The following is a 16,540-nucleotide window of genomic DNA, read 5'->3' on the forward strand; positions in this document are numbered from 1 at the left end:
GAGCGCTACAAAAGTGCCTCATGTATACATTCAAAAGAGCCTCTTATTGAAGGAGCGGTTTGCTCTTTATTGTGAAGCTGTCCTTGGCTTCCACTGGGGAATCGCAGCTTGCTGGCCGGGGAACTGTGGAGGAGTGCAGGGAGGATTCTGAGCGTACGCGCCATCTCTCTCAGCGCTTAGGGGGTTCTGGGGTGCTGTGTGCAGCTTATTTGTGCGGTACCTGCCAGAGCTAGTGCGCTGCGCGTCCTCTTAGCTCAGCATCCGGCCACGCCCCATAACAGAGAGATCCATTGCAAGAACTTAGGGCCGAAACTGAACTTTTTTAGGCAACTAGTCAGAAAAGTCCACTCCATGGAATCAAATGCCTTGGCAATGTCTAATGATGCTAGAGCCCAGTCTGCCTCCATAGCAATACCTATCTGGGTCACCATCTGCACCCGCCTTATATTATGCATGGTAGATTTCCCAGGCATAAAGCCAGTTTGGTCAAGGTGTATCAGGAATAAAATACTTGATTAACTCTAGTGGCCAGTATACGTGTAAGAATTTTGTATTCTATATTCAGCAATGCTCTCTGTATGACCAACAATCAAGGGGGTCTTTATCCAGTTTTAGAGAGCGAGCCAGTCTCCGGTGCTGAATAGCAAGAATGTCCATATATTAAGCATATAAATCTTTGGGCAGGCCATCTGGACTCAGGGATTTCCCATTGTTAAGGTCTGATATAGCTTGTTTTACCTCATCTAGAGACAGTGGTACATCGAGGGCCTCTTTTTGTGCGGAGTCCAGCGTGGGAAAGGATAACTTTGACAAATATGTAAGAATATCCGCTTCAGGCCTGTCAGTGTTTAGAGTGATGTAGGCTTTCATATAACTGTGTAAAGGTCTGTAAGATATCAGACTGAGCAGTCAAGTAAGCACATTTTTATGTTCCTATTTGTTCAATTGATGTTTATAGACAAAAAAGGTGCATAGATTGTGGCATAAGAAAGAAAAAAAGAGAAATTATTTTCTTAAAACTTTAAGATCTGTTCCTACTTCTGGCCAAAATAAGGAACCATGGATAGTAAATATGATGCACTGTCAATTTCCTAAGGAGTATGGGGAAGAAAAGTGACAACTACTGTGTTACTTTTCAAGCTTATTCAGTTGACCTGAAAAAAGTTGAATGTGTTTACTATAGGGTATCAAACTTTCGATACCCAGTCGATACTTTTGTCCCGGTATCGATACGATAACAGGATTTGCCTTTTATCGATACTAGGTTGTGCTACTGCACAGCCCAGTATTAGAGAATATGGATCGCGCTGCTCTCAGCACGGGGAGAAGGAAGCAGTCTCTCCCTCCCCCTGTGCTGCCACCAATGAGAGTGCAGAGGGCCGGGGGATGGGAGGGGCTGTGGCCACAGCGCCACCAATGATAACAAATGTTTAATACATTACAAATACAAGCAGTAGAAACACATTGCCGGCACCCTGCCTCTGACAGGGTGCTGTGAGCCGTGGCAATTAACCCCTCATGTGCTGCACCTGAGAGGGTTAACTGCCGCTGATCGCAGCGCCCTGTCAGAGTTCGGGTGCCGGCAATGTGTTTCTGCCGCCGGCTGTATTTGTATATTAAACGTTAATTATCATTGGTGCAGTGCGCCCCCCGCAAACTCCCCCTCCCGTCCCGTTCCCAGTATTAAAATCGTTGGTGGCAGTGGCCACAGAGTCCCCTCACCTGCTCTCATTGGTGGCAGTGGCAGTTGTGATCGGAGCCCCAGCAGTGTAATCCTGGGGATCCGATCGACTACCATGGCAGCCAGGACGCTACTGAAGCCCTGGCTGCCATGGTCAGCTCCCTGCTGCTGTGTGCACAGGGCAGCAGGGACAGTGTAAGATCCTATACACCCTAATAGAGATCTATCAGGGTGAATAGGACAAGGGATTAAAAGATCCCAGGTTCTACCCCTAAGGGGGAAATGGTTATTAAATAAACTGTAAAAAAAAAAAAAAAAAAAAAATACACTAAAATAGTATAAATCACCCCCTTTCCCAATTTTACATATAAAATATATAAACAATAAATAAAATATTACATATGGCCTCGTCTGAAAAGTCCAAAATATTAAAAAATCTCTTATGCGGTGAACAGAAAGGAAAAACTGCACGATTCGACTCTCTTTTTTTTTTTTTTTTTTTTTTTTTGTTAGTTAGTTATCTTGTCCCCCCAAAAAATAGGATAGGACTGTTCTATTATGGGCCGGACGTTCCATAAAATGCGGAATGCACATGGATTATTTTTTTTGGCGTTTATTTTTTTTCGCATGGTATCGAGTAATACCATAAAGTATATGGAAACCGAATCAAAATTTTGGTATCGAAACAACTCTAGTTCATAACATCGCAGAAAATGGCTATACTAATACACCCTGTGGATCTGCTGCTGTAGTCTTTTATTAACTACACAATTAAGGGGGTTTTCAGGTCAAATTTTCACTTTCTAAAAACATTGCCTTTGCTCAATATCCCCCTCCTCCAAAGGTCTAATTGTTATGTATTTTTTGCAGAAAATCTCCAAACCTGGAAGATTTACCTGTTGAGCATGTGACTGGAAGCCATTACATCTATGAAGAACTGCTAGGCCTAACCTTTCGGATTTCACCCCATGCTTTCTTTCAGGTATCTAACTATTGTAAAGGGACATAAAAATGCCCACACTAATCAGGAGTGCAACTGATCATCAAATAAGGGCACAATCTATCAAAAGCTTACTGTTTTAGCATGCCAAAGGACCTCTGAAAATTAAGAGCTGGATTATCATTGTTTGCAATGGGCAACTGCTTCACTTTTCCTTTGTACTTATTTTGAAAATCTCTCATACTTAGCATGGTAATGTACATATTACTTGGAGGCCTGAAGACTCGCAAACCCCCGATTTACATTTTGCCTATGGCTTTTTTTTCAAGGGGAGTCATTGTAACAAGTGGCTACATGTTTCTACATGTAGCACCCTTTAAAGATTACTCACTTTCAATTTAGAAGTCACCAGTAGATCTTCTCTTCATATTAATTATATCCACAGGTTAACACACTTGCAGCAGAGGTTTTGTATTCAGCCATTGCAGACTGGGCACAGCTGGACCAGAACAGCACTGTATTGGATGTTTGCTGTGGGACAGGAACTATTGGAATCTCCTTGGCAAAGGTTAGGTAACCCCTTTCATGTGTCCATCCTATTAGAACATATAGATATCATAAAGGAAGGTACACCATTAGGAACATCCTCTGTTAGCCAGAGCAGAGCGCCTCTAAAAGCTTTGGCCTTGCAATTACTAGCTTTGCCTGACCATAGTCCTAGTCAGCCGCAGCTCCTTTTGGCGATGACTAGGGATGAGCGAATCGACTTTGGATGAAACAGGAGCTCCGTACGGTATTAGAATGTATAGGCTCCAAGTGGTACCTTGGAACCAAACCCGAGTTTGGGAACGTTTTTTTACAGTAAAAATAAATTTATGAAGTTATTACGCGAAGCAATAACTTCGCCTCATCGGAGCCAATACATTCTAATACTGTATGGAGTTCCTGGAGCAGTGATGTCAAGTAGACAGAATGTGACTGCTACAGCCAATCACTGTTCTCATCGGTGGACTGAAGAACAGTGATTGGCTGCAGAGGTCACTCCTGAAACCGGACAACCTCTTTATGAAGGGTTTTTATTGATGAGACAATCCTTTGCAAAAAAAATTAAAAATTTCTTCTGATGATTGAACCAGCATCTCAAGTAGGAAAAGCTCTTGGTAATTGACCAATTATTAGCTTTTCTTTAATAAAATGAGAAGTATGGTCTTGTGGATGGGAAGATATGCTGTGTTATGAGGCATGCGTGACAGATTTGTATGTTGTGATGATGTTTTAGTGTTAAATGGCAATTTGTTTTCCCTCTCACCTCCTAAAGACAGTGAAGAAGGTTGTGGGAATTGAACTGTGTCAGGAAGCCATTGCAGATGCCAAAGATAATGCCAAGATCAATAGTAAGTACCTTCCAAATTATTATTCACAGTTTGTTACTTTTCAAGTATATTATTACCAATTGTGGAAAACATAGTCTATCTTGCCTCTTCTATAATTGCATATTGTTAATAATCACCCATTTTGTCCACATTATTGGGGTCATTTATCAAAGTGGTGTAAAGTAGAACTGGCTTAGTTGACCTTAGCAACCAATCAGATTCCACCTTTTATTTTCCAAAGGAGCTGTGAAAAATGAAAGTTGGAATCTAATCGGTTGCTATGGTCAACTAAGCCAGTTCTACTTTACACCAGTTTGATAAATGACCCCAAATATTTTTATAATGATTCTGTGTCACATGTTCAATCTTCCTCTCTATCCCTGCTTCATGACCACGTAGTATTCTTGTGATTACCTCACTAGACTTGGCTGAAAACTAGTGTTGAACGAAGCGAGCTTTTGATGCTTCATCCGAAGTCGCTTCATTCAAAACTTCAGAATAATACCGGGCGGAGATTCGTCTCCTTACACTATTAGAATGTATGGGCTCCGATGAGCCGAAGTTAGTTATTCACAAAGTCGCGTGTGACTTCGTTGAATAACTTTGGTAGTTGATTTTTAAAGTGGAAAACCACTTTAAAACTTGAAATTGAACTCTGCTTCGGTTCCGACTAGTACTTTGGAACCGAAGCCGAGTTCGGTTCCAAGGTACTGCACCTAAAATATATTGGATCTTAATCCTATATAATTTATGCCATTTAAAGAGGGAATTTAGCTCAGTTTGAAGTGCAGTATATTTGCCAAAAGTACATGTATTCTGTTGTTTTGATGAAGATCGATATAGAGCTTGAACAGAAACCTAAATACAACATGCATTTTAATGCAGACCTGAACAATATTGAATTTCGATGTGGCAAAGCTGAAGATATCTTCCCTACCCTTATAAACTTTTACACTGCTCAGAATCCTGTGGCCATAGTTGATCCACCAAGGGCTGGACTTCGTAAGTACAAATTTTCAGAATCTGATCTAGTACTTTCTGCCTAATTTTGTCACTCGTATTTTTACATGTCTATGGGGATCATTTATTATCCAGAAATACGCCTATATTAGGCGTATATCTGGCGCAGATTGCAGTGGAACGGTTAGTTGCGCCACAATCTGCGACTTCCTTGCTCACGCCAGGTCTAAGAAAGTGGGAGGGGAAGGGGACAGGCTGGCAGGCCCATCTCATTCATCATTTCCTACACTTGTTTTAGGTGCAAAGCTGGCTTACATTTAGACTGGCGTTGGATGCGCCGAGGTTATGTAGAGGCCATCGCCTTTTCATGACTTCGGCAGATATAGGGGTTATTAATAAATTACCCTCTATATGTATATGATAGTACAATATAGTTCCTATACTGTTTCAACAAATTAAAACAGTAGAAAAAATCCAGCAGCAGGCTCAGGATAAAATCCAATTTCTTTCTGACCAGACAGGCAAGGTCTACGTGTTTCGACTGTATGTCTTAATCATGACCACATTGTGTTATCACATACTCTGGTTTAAAAATCCTCTCTTGTCATGAGGCACGCCCCCACCCTCCAAGCTTGGAGCTGATTATTATTTGGCACCTGGCTGGGGGCGTGCCTTATGACAAGAGGATTTTTAAACCAGAGTATGTGATAACACAATGTGGTCATGATTAAGACGTACAGTCGAAGACGCGTAGACCTTGCCTGTCTGGTCAGCCTATGGATTTTATAATGAAGAAATTAAGAAATTGGATTTTATCCTGAGCCTGCTGCTGGATTTTTTTCTACTGTTTTGATTGATTCCTGGTCTGGGATCCGTATTCAGCTTGAATTATAAATACAGATTTATACAGACTTATAGGGGATGGCCCAATAAGGTAGGTGCAGGTTCTATGTCCAGAACAGGCTTCCCTGACATAAACAAAAAGCAGCTGCGCATGCGTGGCCACCCTCAGTTCACCGTTATGGGAGTTTTGAAAATAGCCGAGCGCTGGCTTGGCTATTTCCGGCAGTGCATGGAAAGGTGGCCTTTTCAGAACTCCCATAGAGTTGAATAGAGAGCATGGCGCGCATGCTCGGGGTGCTGTCCTTCACTTTGGTAGCCCCGTTCTGGAGATAGATGTGGGTCTCGCCTCTAGGACCCGCTGCTATCTGACATTGATGGCATATCCTAGTGATATGCCATCGATGTCCCAGATTGGCCAGCCCCTTTAGATGTAATGTGTTTCTGGGAGTGAACATTACCTCTTCATCAGATACTGTGAGAGAGTCAACAATAATGGTCTATCCTCAATAATGGTAGATTACATCTTGCCTAATATTCATGCCATTAGGTGATCGAGTGTCTAAAATTAATATCCAGAAAGTTTCCCAACATTTTTCTCCTAATTTTTTGGCCCTGTTGAAATTATTGGGTCCACATCTGATCCGCCAAAAATGCAGATCGGACTGTGAGTCTTTGGAGTCCCAGCTCTTCCTGACACGTATTGTTCAAGGAAAGGTAGTGAGTGAATGGCTACGAGCTTCCTGAAGCTGATGGAAGGCGTATGCTTATTTTGTACTCGTTTTTAATATTTCTTTTATGATTGTGCATTACAGGATTTTGTTCTCTATCTGGTGTTTCCTGAGAATAGGATGGTCATTTTAACAGGATATTAATATCTTGCTACAGTTAGTAAGCCTTTCTGATGACTAGAAGCATGTAATATGTTGCAAGGGGTAGAAACCTGTCACCTCTACTATGCTGCACTGAGGACAGCATAGTGTAGTGACAGATCCCATTGATTTCAGCAGTCTGTCAATTCTGAGCTAGTTTTCTGTACTGTTGTTCAGAGGAAAGAAACCTGCCATTCATCGCCTGGAGGTGGGGGGCTGGGACAGCATGTCTCATCTCCATCACAGCGCTGCAGGGGTCAGCATGTCAGTAATCTAAAACTACCAAATGCCATCCCAGAAGTGACAGAATACTGAAATTAGTGAGCCTTTCACTACACTATGCTCAGTGAGTAGGGTTGACAAGTTCCCTTTAAAGCAGTGCCTATGGCACTGCCCGATCATGTGCCCGATCATGTGGCCACTGCACAAATCTGAGATCAGCAAACCCCAACACAGTCATTCCTAAGTAACATTTCCCAAGGAACAGCTAATTGAGATACAAGAAAAGCAAATGTTAGTTAATTTTGTACAATGATGACTGTAACTCAAACTGTCAAGTAGGTGGAACCGCATTCCTTAAAATGGAAGGTGCCACGGGAAGGATTCTTCAGTCACGTGTATATATACGGTGACCAAAATCCAGGTCCCCAGATTTTGTGCACCGCAACTCAAACTGTAAAGATGCAATGAAGAAAGTAATATTGAATATTCTTATCTCCAGTCTTCCATTTCTCAGAGACATCTTATTCTATATATATCACTGTTTATATCCAGCGATGTGTTTAATGATACATTTACAGATTCCAAAGTAATTATTGCAATCCGAAAAGCTGAACATGTGAAACGTCTGATCTATGTCTCCTGCAATCCAAAGGCGGCATTGAACAACTTTGTAGAGTAAGTTATGCCATGGAAATAATTGTAGTTGTAGCTATACCAGTTATGAGTGGTAATGGTCCAACATGTGAAGAGAATATATTGGGGGATATTTACTAAGCTAAACACTCCAAAATTCTGGTTACATTTGCATCACAACGTTGATGCCTTGTCACATTAAGTTAGTGTTTTAGACATTTTTTTTGTGATTCACTAGACAGGGTGTGACACTTAGGGAAGGCTGTAGCTTAGCAGGAATGCGGCAGCATGCTCCAAAATTTTTCTGCAAAGTCTGACAAACAATAGATAATATTAAAGGGGCTATTCCATGACTATAGTAAAAAATGAAAATCAGACATCATATAGTACATGACCATCTCTTTTTAACAAAGCTAGAACCAGCCCTGTGCCTCACCTGGAACCAGAGATCTCCACATTCATTGCTCTGCTAGATTTATATCAAGCTGGCAGCTCAAGGGGAGTGTCCTGTCGGCTGCAGATAAGGGGGCGTGTCTCAGCTCTCCCTATCACAGCTCAGGAAGCGAAGCAGGTGAGCATGTGCGGCCATCTTAGTGAGCTGGACAAAATAATGAGAGAAAAACAAACAGCAGGCGGTGCTATACAGATACATTTTATTGAATAAATCAGTGGCTGTGCTAAAATTTTAATAACATGCAATTACAAAATAATTCAGATCCAAGTGCTGGTTTGGAAACTGTAGAATATTTTTCGTGGGACAACCCCTTTAAGTTAAATGGGGTCATTTATCAAACTGGTGAAAATTAGAACTGGCTTAGTTGCCCATAGCAACCAGTCAGATTCCACCTTTCATTTTTGACAGCCCCTTTAGAAAATGAAAGGTGTAATCTGATTGGTTGCTATGGACAACTAAGCCAGTTCTACTTTACACCAGTTTGATAAATGATCACAGAAGTGTCTAAATCTAGCAAGATCCACCATATACATATTGTGAGCCACTGAGATAAATTTTGCACAATTTTAAGACTGGTGTGGTCTAAAGCCTGAATTACACAGGCTAATTGGGCAAGCAATTGTTGGGAGGGAAGCGTTCCCTCCCAGCAATCGCCTGTTTGCTCCTCCCCATGCTGCGCAGGAGCTATCGTTATGCCATGGGTCGTCCCCATACTGTCTAGTGGTTTACCGGTGACAGATCATAATTAGACAGCACAATCTGCCGCCGGCAAACTATTTTTAAGCTTGCTTAAAAATCACAATTGCTCGATGAGCCGAGCGGCGCAGTATTAGGGTCCATTCAGATGTCTGTAGTGTTTTGCAGTCCGCAAATTGCAAACCGCCAAACACAAACACCGCACATCGCCAGCACTATATAGAGAATTCTCCAGAGGAGAATGGCAATATCTGGCAGGCTGTTTTTTTTTTTTTTAGCAGAACAGTTGGCCGGATCCATTAAACATTATTGTGAAGTTACCCTAAGGGCTCATGCACACGAATGTTCTTGTTTTCCCTGTCTGTTCCCTTTTTTTTCTGCGCCCCGTATGTGGAACTATTCACTTCAATGGGTCCACAAAAAAAAAAAAAAAGGAAAGGACTCCGTGTGCATTCCGTTTCCGTATGTCTGCATGGCCGCTCCGCAAAAAAGATAGAACATGTCCTATTCTAGTCTGTTTTGCCGACAAGCATAGGCATTGTTACAATGGATCTACCAAAAAAAAAAAACAGATGCCACACGGACGTCATCCATAATTTTGGCAAAAAAAAAAGTTGTGTGCATGAACCCTAACTTTGTAAATGCATTGCACTATTTTTGTACTGATCCCAGGTCAATACCTGTAGTGTAGTCAGCATTCACAGTTCTGCTGGTTGTCATTGGAACTCATCAAATTTGTTAAGACAAGTCACTAAGCCCTCATGTACTTGACAAATTGAGTGCATGGAGCCTGTACCATTTCTTGCCCATATTCATTGGGGGACACAGGAACCGTGGGTATAGCTATGTCCTCTAGGAGGCGTTGACACTAGATAAAACTGTTAGCCCCTCCCACGGCAGCTATACCCGCTTCCAGCCTGGAGAGAGAGCGTCAGTTTTTTCTAGTGTCAATAGGAGGCAAGACCTCCCTGCTCTGCCGGGTAGCTCCTGAAGATTTATTATTTAATTTTTTTTCTTTCAGGTGGGAAATGGTGGTCGCATAGCCTCCCTGTTCTCCCGGGGGAGCACGCTAGGAGTTGGTCCGCCACGCTGCCTCCTCCCCCACAAGAAGACAAGGTGGTCCAGGGCAGCCTCTCTCCACTGCATCATGCCAGCAGAAGGGTCACCCATCAAAGTCCCTCTTCCAGCGTCCTGCCACTACGGTGCCAGTAGCTGAAGGGGTGACCCTGCTGGAGAAGAGGAAGGGTGAAGATGGCGGCAGGACAGAAGATGAGGTCAGTACACGGGACTAGGTAAGTATTAACCCTCTTCCCACTCCCTCCCTCTTGGCATAGTTTTCAAGGGATCCAGTGGAGAACCTCTGGAAGTCCCAATCCACCCTTCTGGGTCGTTAGGTTGATAATTCTCCACCTGCGCAATTCAACAGAGGACCTCAGACATTCCCAATCCACCCTTCTGGGTCGTTGGTTCATAATTCTCCACCTGTGCAATTCAGTAAGGTGCTCTGACGTTCCCAATCCAACCTTCTAGGTCGTTGGTTGATAATTCTCCACCTGCGCAATTCAGGGGAGGATCTCTGGAACTTCCCAATCCACCCTCCGGGGTTGTTTGGTTGATAATGCACCGCCTGCCCAATCCAGTGGACGGACCTCTAGAAGCTCCCATTCCACCTCCTGGGTATTTTGGTTGATAAGTCCCCCACCTGCGCAGTCCGCAACTGTCAGGGGCGTGATTCTGAGGGGTACACCTGCGCGCAAGCGGAACACAGCAGGATATCTTTCTCCTCTACTATCTCCGCACCCCCACCCTCCCTCCCATGGTCAGTCTGGGGGGGAAGGGGAAGGGAAATCACTGATTCAGTCCCTGAAATGAATCCGAAGCAGTCTCCCAGGATTGCGTCCTAGGGTGGCCAGCAGTACTTGTTGTATGCATTGCCCCCTTCCATGGGCGGAGTAATCGCACTTCTTCGGGATGTAGTACTTGCCTTATACATTGTTCCCTGCCAAGGTGGACTAAGTACAATAACACTGTTTTCAGTGCCGGGCGTATACATGCCCCCTTCTGTAGGTGGCGGAATTGCATCTCCACTGGGTTCAGTACCTGCCGTATGCATTAGCCCCTTCCATAGGTGGCGCAATGACATTATCACTGGTTACATTGTGTGCGGTATGCATTACCCCCCCCTACTTAGGTGCAATAATTGCACTCCCACGGGGTACAGGACTCGCCATATGCACTAGTTCCCGCCGTGGGCATTAACCCCCCTTCATAGGTGGAGTATTCCCCTACCACTGGCTTAAGTACTTGCCGTATGCATTCCACCTTCCATAGGTAGAGTAATTGCACTACCATTGCATACGGTCCCGACTGTCGTGCTATCCCTTTCCATGGGCGGAGTGTTGCACTTCACCGTGCTTCCTGTTGCATTAACCCCTTCCGCAAGTGATCCACTAGCGGGAATAACTAAACATCTTGGGATGCTGCAATTCAACTACGCCACGGCTCTAGGTGCCTTCGCTTATTTAACAAGGGGGCGTGGCAACAGTCGGTACCCGCGGGTGCTCGGTACTCTTACTTTAGTGGTATACGGGCCCCCCAGTGGATACGGTGGCTATCCTTCTTTCTTTTGGCGCGGGTTCTTGAACATGCTTATAACATCCTCTCTTCTCAGGGGGTTGCCTAGCATCACTTATGTGTCCCAGAGACCCCCCATCTCCATGGGCCTCCACCATTCCTGTTGGTTATGATATTGTCCGCTTCAATGCGTAGTGCGTACACCATTGCACATATATGGCGAGTATGTTCCTGCGAGTCGAGTGTTCGCTGACTCTGTATTCTCTACCCACCACTCCTCCTTCTCTAGGAAAGTGCTTAAGTTGCCACTCTCCACAGGTGCAGCTTTGTCGCTAATGCTCGAATTTGTAGTCTCTGCCATGGGACATCCCCCTCAGTTAGGGGTCCTACCCTGACGCTAGCTTTGTCAGTTGCTCCTGTTCAGCGCCCTTCCAGGTAGAGTTTTTTAAGTTAGCTCTACTTCTCTCAGGCAGTATTTTACGTGGCTTCTACGGATAGTCTTAGGCCTCCCCCTCAGTTTTGCGCTGACGGGGCAAGCACTCGCTACTGTTGGGAAAGTGGTATTTGCGTTACCACTACATTCTTCGGTTCTTCTGCACAGCTCATTAGTCAGGTGGTGGACTCTTCTTGCACTGAATTCGGTAGCCTCTGCGGGTGGCCCCCTCCTCTGCTGTGGTATGGGGCTAGCAATACAGTGTGACTCCCCTTGTCTGACTTCCTACTCAGGCAGAGTTTTTTTTTTTTGCACAGCCAATTAATCCTTGGCTACTTCTGTATAGCGCCGGTCTCAGATGGGGAATGGGCTTTAGACCTAGCCTATTCTTCTGTCTTTTCTCGCCCATATTCATTGGGGGACACAGAAAACCGTGTGTATAGCTATGTACTCTACGAGGCGTTGACACTAGTAAAAGCTGTTAGCTCCTCCCCTGGCAGCTATACCCCCTCCAGCCTGGAGAGAGAGCTTCAGTTTTTTCTAGTGTCAATAGGAGGCAAGACCTCCCTGCTCTGCAGGGCTCTCCTGAAGATTTTTTTTATTTAATTTTTTTATTTTTTTTTCCTTTTTCAGATGGGAAACCGTGGACGCCTCGCCTCCCTGTTCTCCCGGGGTCGAGTTGCACCAGTGCCGGTCACCCGCACTGCTGCCTCCCCCACAGAGACAAAGTGGACCAGGGCAGCCTCGCTCCCCTGTATCCCGCCAGCCAAGGGGTCACCCGTCCAAGTCCCTCAATCCAACGTCCCGCCACTACGGTACCGGTAGCTGAAGGGGTGACCCTGCTGGAACGAGAGGAAGGGTGAAGATGGCGGCTGGAAAGATAAGTAGATGCCTGCTCCAGGCCATCGAACTGCCCGCCTGCCCTGCCAGCTTAACCATCAAGCTCAAAACCAACCCCCCTACTTCACCACGAGTGATCCAAAGGATTCATTCTTAAAAGCGGCAGCAGTTTATCTAAAACAGCATCAGGCAGGGCCGCACACAGTCTCTGTGAAAAGCGGGGTCGTCTGGTAGCACTGGGGCACAGACATGGGCCTCGATCGGGGGCGGAGCCTATCGCTTACTGCGCTGTGGAAAAGGAAGTTTTGAGGCCATGAATGTCTGGTCAGGCTTGCACAGGGGGAGCGGAAGAGGTTCCCGCTCCGTCCCCGACACTACCGCATAATCCACCCTTTCCGGGAGCGGACGTGCTACAGTGAAGGGGCACTGCTCCGGTACCTCTGCTCCCCGGCTGACAGACTGACTCCGGTCGGCCGTGCGCATCATGCGGATCCAGCCACCCCTGGGGTGGGCATGCACAGGCGAGAAAACAGGAAAGGGAGCGGCAAAGCTCCCCCCCTAGGTAGGATCGCAGGTGTCAGGGCGCTAGGGTGTTAATACAGGCGCAAATTATTCCCGCCATTCACCCCCCCCCCCCCCCAAGCGCTTGGCCCCGCCCCCTTCCTCAAGGCGGCTTAACCCCTTCTGGCCGGCCACTTTATGCAGCCTGCTCCAGATACTCTGAGGATTCTGCCTTCAGTAAAAGGTGCCTCTAAGTTAAAACAGATAACCCCTTTCTGCCCACTTGTCGTTTGGGCATCCTAGTTTTCTCACCACAGGCCACCCCCCTTCCCACCCCTGTCTGTGTGGTACCAAGCAGGGCCCGTGTCCTATACGGACGAAGGAGGACCTTTCATAGTTCCTTATCCAAGGGTTGTTAGTGATAGATCCTCCACCTGCGCAGATCCAGGGAGGACAGCCGGAGTATTCCCATTCCACCCTCCGGGGTCGTCTGGTTGATCTATTCCACTTGCGCCATCCAGCGCAGAATCTCCAAAAATTCCCATTCCACCCTCCGGGGTCGTCTGGTTAACAAAAGCCACCTGTGCCATCCAGCGCAGAATCTCCAAAAATTCCCATTCCACCCTCCGGGGTCGTCTGGTTAACAAAAGCCACCTGTGCCATCCAGCGCAGAACCTCTGGAAGTTCCCATTCCACCCTCCGGGGTTGTCTAGTTGATAATCCTCCATCTGCGTGATCCAGTGGAAAACATCTGGGAGTTCCCATACATCCTCCGGGGCCGTTTGGTTGATGCAGGCTCCGCCTGCCCACTCCAGTGGACGGGCCTCTAATTCCCACTCCACCCTCTGGGTAATTTAGTTGATGTATTCCCACCTGCCTGGCCTACAGCCGCCACGGGCAAGCTTTCAAACGGTTGAATCTGCGAGTAAGAGGGCCAGAGCAGAACGTTCTCCTCGGCCACCTCCGCACCCCCTTCCCCCCTTTTCCTCCCTATGGTCTCGCTCAGACACACCTCTCCATTCCTGGAGAGGTTCGGTCCAGATTGGGGGGGGAGATATTGTGCTTCGTACTCTCTCTCTCTCGAATCCGTTGCAATCTTAAGATTGCGTCCACGGTAGCCAGCAGTCCTTGTTTTTTGCATTACCCCCCTCCTTCAGGTGGAGTATTGCACCACTGCTGCATACAATACTACCGTAGGCATTATAGTTGAATTAAATGCTAGAGCGCTGTTTAGTGACGCCAGTGGGCGTTTTTTCCCCCTTCTTAGGGGACAGTGTGGCATTCCACAAGGTACAGCATGTACCGTATGCATTGGCTGGTTCTATACTGGGCATTCTGGCATTATCACCAGTTACAGTGTTTACTGTAGGCATAACCCCTTCCTTGGTGCGGTAATTGCACTCTCACAGGGCGCTGGATTCGCCATATGCATTGCCCTTCCATAAACGGCGTAATCTCCCTACCGTAAGCATGACCAATTCCGCTGGCAGCACCTGTTGTAGGCGTCACCCCTTCCTTAGGCGGAGTGATTGCACTACTATGGATACAGTGCTTGCCTTATGTTCTGCCGCCTGCGGTAGGTGCACTAAGTACAGTTACATTGGTTTTAGTGCTGGACGTATGCATCCCCCCCCCTTCTGTAGGTGGCAGCCTTGCATCTCCACTGGGTTCTGTCCCTGCCGTATTCATCAGTCTTTCTCCCATCACCGTGCTTCCTGTTGCAATCCCCTTCCACGAGTGATCCACTTACAAGGGCATACCTGAGCAGCTTAGATTGCTACAGTTCATCTACGCTACGGCTCTAGATGCCTTAGCTTCTTCAGGAGGGACGGGGCAACAGTCAATTCCCGCGGATGTCGGTGCTCTGCATCTGCGGTGTATGGGTGCCGCCAGTGGCTACGATCGCAGTCTCCACTTGGTATCTTTCTAATCCTTCGGTGCTGGTTTGGAGCATGGTTGTGACATCCTCTGTTTTTCAGAGGGGTTGCCTAGCAACACCTATGTGTCCTAGACCACCCTTCTCCATGGCCTCTTCGGTTCCAATCGTTCAGGACATTGTCCTCATCAATACGTAATGCATCTGCCATTGCGCATATTCTGGGGAGTATATTTCAGCGAGTCGAGTGTTCACTGACTCTGTAGTCCCCCCTCAGCTGTTTTTTTTTTGCCCTGACGCTAGCTTGCTGTTGCTCCTGTTCAGAGCCCTTCCAGATAAAGTGTTAAAGCTAGCTCTTCTTAAAGAGGACCTTTCACTACTCTACAAACTAAAAACTAACTATATCAGTGGGCAGAGCGGCGCCCAGGGGTCCCCCTGCACTTACTAGTATGTCTGGGCACTGCTCCGTTCGCCCGGTATAGGCTCCGGTGTGTGCAGCTCCCTCTGTTGTACTGGAGTGATTTCTTGTATGAGGCGTGTCTCTTGCTGCAGCGCTGGCCAGTCGCAGCGCACAGCTCATAGCCAGCGCTGCAGCAAGGGACAACCCTAATACAAAAGCTCCGCCCAGTACAACAGAGGGAGCTGCAGACACCGGAGCCTATACCGGGCGAACAGAGCGGCGCCCAGACATACTAGTAAGTGCAGGGGGACCCCTGGGCGCCACTCTGCCCACTGATATAGTTAGTTTTTAGTTTGTAGAGTAGTGAAAGGTCCTCTTTAACTGGGGCAGTATGGTGCCATGGCTTCTGTGGTTGGCCCTCACGGCTTCCCTTTCGTTTTGCGCAACGGGGCAAGCGCTGGCTGTTTTTGGGTGAGTGGTATCTGCGTTACCACTGTATACTACGGTTCTTTCTGCACAGCTCCTTCGTCAGGTGGCGGATTCTTCTAGATCTGAATTGGTGGCCTCTGCGGTGTGGCCCCCTCCCCTACTGGAGTATGGGCTAGCGATGCAGCTGTGGCTCCCCTTACTTGACTTCCTCCTCTGGCGGAGTTTTGGCACATCCACTCAATCCCTGGCTACATCGGGATTTGCACGGGGTATTCTTTAGTGGCCTTCTATTCTAGTGTTTCGGACCTGGCTGGTGAGATGTGTTGCGCTCCACATCTCTCCCTTTGCAGGTGAATCCTTTCAATGGTCCTGGGTGCGTTCCTCTCTTACGACATCACTAAGCCCTAGGTCACGTCAGCCCTCTGGTGATCATAATTTCCACCCCCCATTCCGGGGGTAGACTGTGAGACTCCCCACATCAGACGGAGCGGAGTTTTCTGTCACGTCTTGCCGTGTTGATAGGCGTTCCATTCCTGGTATGGAAGTTCGGACCTGGACCTGTGGACTTGGCTTCGAGACTGGCACGAAAACTTTCCACCTTTCTCTCCCGAGCGGAGATCCAGCTGCTTGCGGAGTGGACGCCCTGATTCCTCTGTTAAGGGTTCTCCCTCCTTGCGTTTTCCCCCCTTCATACCCAGAGTTCTACGGAAGATCAGGATGGGGGGTATTCGACTATCCTAGTCGCCCTGGGGATTGGTCGTCGCACGTGGTACGCCGACCTCGTCTCCTTCTAGGGGACTTCCTGGTCACTGCCAC

At 46.9% G+C, this 16,540-nt stretch overlaps 1 protein-coding gene across 1 annotated transcript in view; it reads left to right on the top strand.

The window, feature by feature from the left end:
• TRMT2A (tRNA methyltransferase 2 homolog A) overlaps nt 1-16,540 on the top strand; it is a 66,429-nt gene that overhangs the window by 42,861 nt on the left and 7,028 nt on the right. Inside the window, exons 7-11 of the mRNA XM_040416307.1 lie at nt 2,552-2,663; nt 3,067-3,189; nt 3,940-4,015; nt 4,880-4,996; nt 7,467-7,563. Of these exons, the coding sequence (XP_040272241.1) occupies nt 2,552-2,663; nt 3,067-3,189; nt 3,940-4,015; nt 4,880-4,996; nt 7,467-7,563 (525 nt within the window). The remainder of the gene's footprint in view (nt 1-2,551; nt 2,664-3,066; nt 3,190-3,939; nt 4,016-4,879; nt 4,997-7,466; nt 7,564-16,540) is intronic.

The sequence above is a fragment of the Bufo bufo genome, chromosome 2, assembly GCF_905171765.1.
Source record: "Bufo bufo chromosome 2, aBufBuf1.1, whole genome shotgun sequence".
Lineage (NCBI taxonomy): Eukaryota > Metazoa > Chordata > Amphibia > Anura > Bufonidae > Bufo > Bufo bufo.